At 33.5% G+C, this 9,247-nt stretch overlaps 1 protein-coding gene across 2 annotated transcripts; it reads right to left on the bottom strand.

The window, feature by feature from the left end:
- Positions 1 to 8,819, bottom strand: LOC118737930 (facilitated trehalose transporter Tret1). Of its 2 annotated transcripts, none has more exons than XM_036468757.1 (5): positions 8,598 to 8,819; positions 2,408 to 2,605; positions 1,668 to 1,829; positions 1,353 to 1,604; positions 1 to 1,246 (listed from the first exon to the last, which is right to left on the bottom strand). In XM_036468757.1, exons 2-5 carry the CDS (start codon positions 2,538 to 2,540, stop codon positions 330 to 332), a joined length of 1,464 nt encoding a protein of 487 aa, XP_036324650.1. In that variant the 5' UTR covers positions 2,541 to 2,605; positions 8,598 to 8,819; the 3' UTR covers positions 1 to 329. The 2 variants fall into 2 exon arrangements, with proteins under 2 accessions (XP_036324650.1, XP_036324651.1); XM_036468758.1 differs by having other exon boundaries at positions 8,771 to 8,819.
- Between the last annotated feature and the right edge of the window lie 428 nt (positions 8,820 to 9,247).

Raw genomic sequence — 9,247 nt, 5'->3', positions numbered from 1 at the left:
TATTGTTTAACGTAATTATAATATCGTTTTTATTTAATTAATTTATACATTAAATATTTATAATTAAATTTACTTAATAAATTCAACTATATTTTCTTACGGACTAGAAATACTTTAAGATTACATTTGGTTAAGCAACAAAAATACTTTTGAAGCGTCTTCATTCAGAATCCCACACCACCGCACTGGTCATCGTGGCCCCCTATGGGGCTATCACCATTACAATAAGGAACAAAGTGCATACAGAATGATGCACACATACAGTCACAAATAAATTATCTTACAGCATGCGGATGTGAATGCCTCCGCCTCACACACATTCGCATAACTTAGTTTGGCTTCTTGCCATTTAGCCTATCTTGAATTTCCTGAAGACTCAGTCCTTTGGTTTCCATCACAATGAAGAGGACGAAGAAGAAGGCAATAACGCAGAAGATAGCAAACAACCAGAAGGCATAGTATGAACCCAAAGCGTCCAGCGCTGGGTACCAACGTGTCACCACGAAACCTAGAGTCCAGCATGTCGAAGCGACGATCGACGAAGCGATTGACTTAACATTGGCTGGGAACATTTCACCCAACACCGCCCATGGAAGTGGACCGAAACCAATGCAGTAGACAATGTTATACAGTACAAGTGCAGGTACTGGCAACCAGCTAAGACTGGTTGCATCGCCAACAGCTTGAACGTAGAAGAAGGATCCCAATGCAACCAAGCCAACGCTCATGAAGAATGCCGAAATCAGCAAGATAACCTTGCGACCCATACGATCAGCAATTATAGGTGTCAAACCAGATGAGCCCACTTGCACGCAGCCTACAATAATGGTGGCAATGGCTGGATCCAAGCCGGTGTTGGCACCCTCGAAAATTGATTGACTGTTGAACAGCACAACGTTGATACCGGACAGCTGCTGGAAGGCGACCAGACCGGCTGAGATGATGAGTGCTTTGCGGTTGCCGGGATTCTTAACAATGTCAATAAAGGAGCCCTTATTGGCCATCGACTCCTCAACTTCACCCTGAATGATAGCCATCTCATCCTGAACAATATCCAAGCTCTGGCCACGCAAAAACTGCAGAGAATTCAATGCATCAGATTTATGGCCTTTGCCAGCATAGTAGTAAGGACTCTCGGGCATGAAGAAGAATACGACATCGAAGATAATTGGTATAACAAGACAGCACCATTGCAAAGCCATGTAAGATACATATGGACCGATAGCGTACACGTACAGAATGCCAGCTATAGACAGGAAGAATGGATAAAATTTGGTTGCGAATTAGTACTTGTGATTTGAATGTCATAACTACAATGGAATTTAGGTAAGTACAAGATCAGTGTCGCTTACCAACAATGAACAGCTGCATGAGTGAGCCAGTGGCACCGCGTACCGCATCCGTCGCAATCTCACCAACATACATTGGTTGCACAGTCATAACAAAGCCTACACCGAAACCTTGAATGAGACGGCCAAGTAATAACACCCATACTTGGCTAGCGACCATCATGCAAACTGAAGCGACAATGAAGAAGATCGAACTGGAAAGTAGCACCCATTTACGGCCAATTCGATCGGCAAGTGGACCAGCAATAAAAGGTGCTGTAAGTAAAGCAAATTAATATAAGATATAAAGATATGAACGGGTTTATTTTCTTAACAAACCTGCCAAGGCACCCAATGCCAAAATCGATGAAATCCAGGCATCGTTTTCAGATGTGATTGGCGTATCTAGTGGCGAGTCGGTGGTATCTTGCGCCTTCAATTTGGGTCCTACTGGTGACGTCCAGCCGAGACAATTGCCGACCGCAAAAGCTGATAAATTTGCTGCAAAGTTAAGTATGAATATGTTAACTTTTGTTGTACATAGAAGCCATAGGCACTCATAATACATACATATGCATATGTATGTATATGTATATGTATAAGAGGTAATCAAATAATGAAAATAATATCAGCGCTGAGTAGTCAAGAACTGAAGTGGTTTTATCAGACTCTTGAGAGAAAGGTTGAGTTCGCTAGAAGTGTAGCGTTATGGAGTGATTTACGGAAAGCATTTAACCTTTAATTTCTAAGTGAATTGGTTTTTGAGTATAAAGAAAAACAACCTGAAAAAGTTGGCTTGAAGTTTTGTATGATAACTAGTTAGTGAGTCCTTTTTAAACTGAACGAGCTCAATTTGAGATACATATTCAATATGTAGATATATACATATGTTAATACAAATTTTTTAATTTTAATTTATGATTTAAAATAAAATATCCACTTTTAAAATTATTTTAGTGACATAAATTAAATAACAGTTTAAATAAAAAAAAATTAAACTTATTTAATAATGTTTAATGAATGTAACTCTTTCTGATCCCGTAACTAGAATTAAGTATTTTTTTTTCAATTTTACTCACCCGCAACAGCAGCGATGAAAATTCTTATAGTCTTAACTGGCTCCATTCTGGTACTGCGTGAATATCCGTCGCTTATCTGAAAAGGACTTACTTCACTGTATTTCACTTGTGAGTTGTGTTCTTGCGAACTCATTTAGTAGTAGAGTGGTGATTATGTATGAAGGCACAACGGCGTTAACTAGCCAAAGCTATTAGTAGCTGAAATGAATGAGAGACACATTTGATGATAAATTGCTGTTATCAAACAGACATATATGTACATACATATATGCGAGTACATACATACATACGTACATACATATGTAATGTGATATAAGCAATTAACGCTGAGTCTGTTGTGAAGTCAAGTACATAAATTATTCTTTGAAATTCCACAAGTGCTAATAAATTAAAAATTTCATTATGATTTAAATTGCATACATACATATTTCTATACATAATTAGAATAATTATTATAATTGACAATATGTCACAAAATAATACCTATTGAGATTTCCACAAATAATTGAGCGAGTGAGTGAGTGTGATAAATCGGTTTCCAAAATGATAAGAACCTATGTACTTATTTTGGAAATTCCAGCTGAACAGAACTCTTGCTAAAGTATTTGGTGTCACATGGGGTATTAACTCAAACTTATCTATAGCGCATGATTGTGCGTCTGATGATCTTGATATAATTAACTCTAAACTCTTAGGCACAGGATCAATGAGAATTTTTTCAACCACTTCTTTTTAATCATTTCTGCAAAATTTGAGCAAAAAGTAGAATAAAGATATTTTTCTGAAGCTAATTCAATTTCGTACATAAGAAGTAATTTATTAATTATATTTTAGCCATAAATATTTCGTTCATGGACCGAAGGTACCTTTTTTTTTAAATGAACAAAGTATCGTAGTATATCGGTGGTGTTCAATAAGACAGTTTTTCTTAATAGCAATTTTACTCATTTCAATTCCTTTTAGCAACTTTAACAAACATACACCCTTTGATCAAAGAAGAAACCAAACTAGGATTTGATGATAGCTTTAAATACCATTTTTTAATTATACTTTCTATATTTTTTTTTTAATTCGTTAAGCTTTTTTACCACATTTTTGAATTTTGTAGCTATCACATTTTCCAGCAAAACCGCACTATGGATGTCGACTTCCAGTTAGCATAAAAAAATCAAAATTGTCAAGGTTATTTAAATTTTAATAATTGTAGGAATATGTTTATAAATAATTAGAAGAAAATTGCTCAACAGCAAAAAGCTGTGAGTATAAGCATTTCTACATATCTATATTTAGTATATTCATAGCAATGAACGTAATACGTATGTATGTGGTAGAAGAATTATCATTAATTGTAATACAACAGGGAAAGAACTCAACACTAAATATTAAGGTGAATAAACACATTGAGTTACCTGAACAATTGGGGAACAAAAAACTAACCATTAACGCCTAATTTACTTTAAACGTACTAAAATATCAGTACACTTTTACATTAAGGCAAATAAGAAAAAACACAGTCTGTGGCCTTCCTGATCTAGTTATTTTCCATATTAAAATTCCATAGAATTCCATACATTACTTTTTTAATTGTATGATTCAATACTAATCAATATAACAAATTTGTTTTTGTTCACTTTTTTTGACATACTATTGATAAAGACGCCTCTAACTAAATAAATCAGTAAAGAGAATGAGTCTACAACGAATTGATTACAGTATGCTCACACTTCAATTGATAAGCAATGGAAAAAAGTTAAGAAGCTATGTATTAATCAACAATAAATGAACTAAAAAAAGGTAAATAAACAAACAAAAGACAAAAAAAAGTTAGCTGAGGCAAATGCTGATCTTAAAGCGTTTTGGTTTCCGTACACTTGCAGGCTGTTGGTAAGTATTTACATATGCACTAGGGATGTTGCGAATGTGGAATTTTAGAAATCCGCAGATGCGAATGCGGATGCGAATGTTTAAAGCTAACAATTTATGGTAATTAATTAATATTTTTTATTGAAATATTTTTCAATATATGGCTTTCCTCGTTTCAAAGCTATTTAAGTCCACTTTCATTTGATACCAAACTTGTTTAATTTGGACAAGCGGTTTGTTTATTGTCTGGAAAGGACTCTTTATTTCGGAATAAAAAATAGTTGGCCAAGTTTAACTCGTAAAAAAATAACTGTAATTTCCGGTCCCTCAATATTCGCATTCGCAAAAGATCCGCATTGATTTCTGCGAATGCGAAAGCGAAAGCGAATGTTAAAATTAGTGCTGAAGCTCCGCGGTTGCGAATGCGAATGCGAATATTCGCAACAACCGTGATATGTACATATGTATGTAAATAAAGTCGAATAGGCCAGCAAGCTACCTGCGTCAAAGCATAAACTAGATTAAGCATTTATTTGTACAATAATTTAAGATTTTTTATCAGACGCGGCGAGATGTTGCACATACATCCATATGTATGTATGTATGTATGTGCATCTTCATCTATCTGTCGTGCGCAGACAATGTAAATAAACGTATTATAAAAGTATTTTAAGCTTTTACTTCTGAAGTAGCTAAATGGCTATTTTTGGAAATCATTTTAAAACCCTTGCTATTTGTAGGATTTAGCAGAAATGCTTCTATTTGTGCAATGTCGCAATGTTGAGTGCTTAGTATTTATCTATGTTTGCATTTGCTTAAAATAAAGTGGCTTCGGTCGAATAACTTAATACCTCATTTAGATAAGTAAGCTGACTCGCACAATGTCAATAAAAATTTAGAAATTACAAAATCTCAAACACGTTTCTGTCTGAGCTTGGTAAACTTCATTGACACTAAAAAACGTATGTATGTATGTATACCCAAACATGCATAGGTATAATTTTAAGTACATTTGTATATTAATATGGCAAATTCCAAGGTGAGAACTTTCAAGTTCAACACAACAGGTATATCAACGAATAAATCAAGTACTTCAATTTAAATTCTATGTCACCAATTCATGTGTATCTATATATGTAAGTGTATGTACATTTAAGTACAGTTAGTACTCGTATTGGGGTAAGGTATTTTCTTCGCAATCGCATCTGACTTCCGGACAACATTTGTTGATTTGCCTGTCACTTTTAACTGATTCATCGAACGCGATTGACGTTTACGATGTGCCAAAAAATGCATATGTTATCGCATACATATGTTTTTGTTTACTAACTTTTGCTGTTGTATTAACACAATTCCGATTAGCTAGCGATAATCAGTGCGCGTAAAAAAAGCTGAATTGAAAAGTTTTTACACATACATATTTACATACATAAATATATATATATGTATGTATGTAGCAGGGTCAGGCATGCGCATAGCTGTCTGAAATGTTTACGTACATAGTACATACATATGTATGTACGTGAGTGCAGGTGTGAGTGCGGGAACATGTGCGTCCGAAGAATTCTTGATTAGGCGGACACTAAGTGTCCGATCGACCGCAGGGTTTCTTATCATTGAAGAAATCTACAATCTCAAGTATGCGATAGTATTGCGTATATACGTACATTCATATGTATACCCAATTTTGATTTATGACGTTAAAAAGTATGTAGGTAAACACATATTTTTAAGAAAAAAGTATCTTAACACATTCGACACAGATAAAGTCATACAAAACATATGTACGTTTATGAACTTGAATTGAAAATGCAAACTAAGTGAAAGGAGGTCTAATCATTTGCTTTGTTTTGCGTCAAACTTCCGTGCAAATGCAACTTGAAATGTGTTTGAAAGCTTGAATTTTTTAATTTGAGGACGCTTTTAAATAAAATGTTCGCTTTCGCGGTTGAGATGGCGGAGGTTTTAATAAAATGTTACATGCACATTTGGACACGATCACACGATTGACAATATTTAACCTCAATCCGGCAGCGTTTGTGCGCTGTTTAGTGACCATAGGCGAAATATAGACCCGTCACAATATACAGGATACAAATAAACTGTCAATGCAATGGACTCCTCCGTGTGAACGTATGCACCAACAAATACCAAGGTCGGTCTGTACCCTAATAAGGTCACATCGACTAATTTGAAAAAGGGTAAAACGATACCCGGCGAATAATATTCTGAACTAAGTATGTACATTAGTTTTAAGCAAAAAGAATTGGCACAAGCGCCTTTTGCTGTGAGCCTTGACCAAACCCATTATTCGAAAGGTATACAAATTTGAAAAAAATATTGAATATATCGAACTAAGCTCAAACTATTTTCAGAAATAAAAGTTTTTTGTTGGGAACAATATATTGAAACTTTATTCATCTGTGCCAAATAAAAAGTTTTACTTAAATTATTTTATAAATTGTGAGTGCAAAGAAGTTTTAGAACAAAAATTTTCATTATCAGAAAAATTCTACATACGAAAAAAATTAAAATTCTACGACAAATGGTAGCACATCAAAATGTTTACCAGTTTTGACTACTTTTCTTTAGGTTTTTTTTCCTTTTATAAAAGTATAGCTCTTTATCTAACAAATACTATATAAATCAAATTTTTTTTACTGACGGTGTTTTGTTACTTTGATTGAAAGAAAATGCGTGATACCGCCAGCAAAAAAAAATTATCAAAAAGAAACGCGATTTTTTAGCAACTTAAAACTTGCACTACATTCTACTCGAATTAAATAAGCTATAAAACTGCATACCAGAAATTATTATAGAAATTAAAATTAAAATGCATGGAATTGGGATAAAAAGGTTGTGGAATTTTTATAATTTTTGTACAAAGTCTGAAACATAGATTTGTATGGTACTTCTTAGACAAAAAGCTATAATTTTATGTAAAAATAATGAACCTTCAAAAAAATCAAAAGAAAAGTTGTCAAAACTGGTAAAAATATTGATGTGCTATCGTTTGTCGCCGGGTGTACATTTGTACATATATTTTTTGTCAACCGTTATTTTTTCTGCAAAAAATTCAAATTAGGAAGTAATGTTTTTATACAAATCTAAAATCTATAATAATTAAGAAAAAATCGCAAGGATTAAAAACAAAAAAAAATCTATACGAATTTTTTGTTAATCGATAATCAACGGTTTGTAAGTTTTCCTTCCCAAATTTTTACAAAACAAAAAATTTTCAAAGACGTTTAAAATGAAAAAACGTTTAAGTATAGAAATAGGTTTTCATAAAACAAATCAGCTTCCTTCCCGACTTGAAAAAAAAGTTTGTTTTGTAGTATGTGTTCAATTTCATATCGGTGTATGTAAATATTTATATTGCTGCAGATAATAGCAATTTTTAGTTAGTAACTATCATTTCCTTAACACTCAGAAGATGTGCTTTAAATAAAACATAAATATTTCGCAAAATAAAACTAACTAAATAACAAAGAAAAAATTCTGGCTCTCAAACTTTCAGAAATGTGTAGGATGGCAATTTAAAAAAATATAGATGTATATGTATATAGAAATTTTTGACGAGTATAATATTTTTATACACTAATTTAGCACATTAGTGAAACACGAAGCAACAAGAGCTTTAGTAACAAATATTTTATTACATTTTTTCAGTGTTTAGATTCTTATTCATGATATTTTGTAGTAATTTGCTTTCTACTTCATTGTTTCAACATTACATACTAAAGTAATATTCAGACTTTTGATTTATTGTTTGCAGCACTTTTAAATGTTTTGCAATTTTGCCATGCCTCCACTTGCACCAGCCTTATTGCTCTGTGCTCTTACAAACGTCGAGCAATTAACTATAATTGCAAGTAAGAATTTTTATAAATCACAACTAAAATAAGCTAGCCGTTTAATTTCGCACGCTGGGCAATAGCTGTCATATGCAAATACATACCTACATACATATGTAGTATGCATATGCACAAATATATGTATGTAGTTAAATATGGATGTATAGCCGCATAAGTCGCGTGTGTAATGAATATTAAGCATTTTAAGTCAACAATTACTTGAAAGTTTCAAGCTTGTGGGAATCACATAAAATAAATGATGAAGAAAAAAATTTAGGTTTACTATATTTATACTTAAATAGATGCAATTAATGGACTTAAGTGTTTGCTGCAAAAAAAAAAAAAAGAATTCGCCACCATAGCATAGCTTACACAAAAAAATGATTTTCCGTGATACTAACTAAGTACTCTTGAACGGACGGAACACAAGCAATTTGTATGCAAAAACATTTAATATAAATGATTCTCACTTTTTCTTTCTTCCGCACTGATATCCTTTTCTACCGTTGCACTTGTTAAATTCAATGGTTTATTGAAATTATGTGTATCCTTAATATCCTGCGCACTCTACGTGGAAGCCATGCAATATCGTTCACGTTTTATAATCTTTTATTTTGAATTTGTAACAACGAGTGTTTCGTACCTTAACGCTTACTGAGACAAAGACCACCCTTATATGGTCACTATTCGTACCGTAATGATAGATTGGGGCGATTTCGGACGCAATTTAAATGCTTTTTTCGGCAGCGCATCTCGCTATCAATAAAATTGTTATACATATGTACTAGTGAACGCATTACATTGCGTCGCTGCAGATTAAAACCGGCGCGATCGTTAACGATCGTTATGCACGATCTCTCATTAGAAACATACACATACTACATATGCATTCGTTGATATGGGTGTGCAAGAGTATCTTAAGTGCTTGCTTAAGCTTATCAGTAAGTAGCGTGCCGCTACAAATGCGACGGCTCTGCGTGGCTGCGACGTCGACTGAGCAATTGTAAATATATTTACATATGTATTGCATACATACTACACACATAGTTAACATCCAATCAGCGATCGTTTGGCATATTCGTCAAGTTCAATTGGACCGAAGTTGTGATAAGCGTGTGAT

This window comes from Rhagoletis pomonella, unplaced genomic scaffold (genome assembly GCF_013731165.1).
Source record: "Rhagoletis pomonella isolate Grant_MI unplaced genomic scaffold, Rhpom_1.0 Rhpom_scaffold_00004, whole genome shotgun sequence".
Lineage (NCBI taxonomy): Eukaryota > Metazoa > Arthropoda > Insecta > Diptera > Tephritidae > Rhagoletis > Rhagoletis pomonella.
This window is presented reverse-complemented; position numbering and strand designations above follow the sequence as displayed.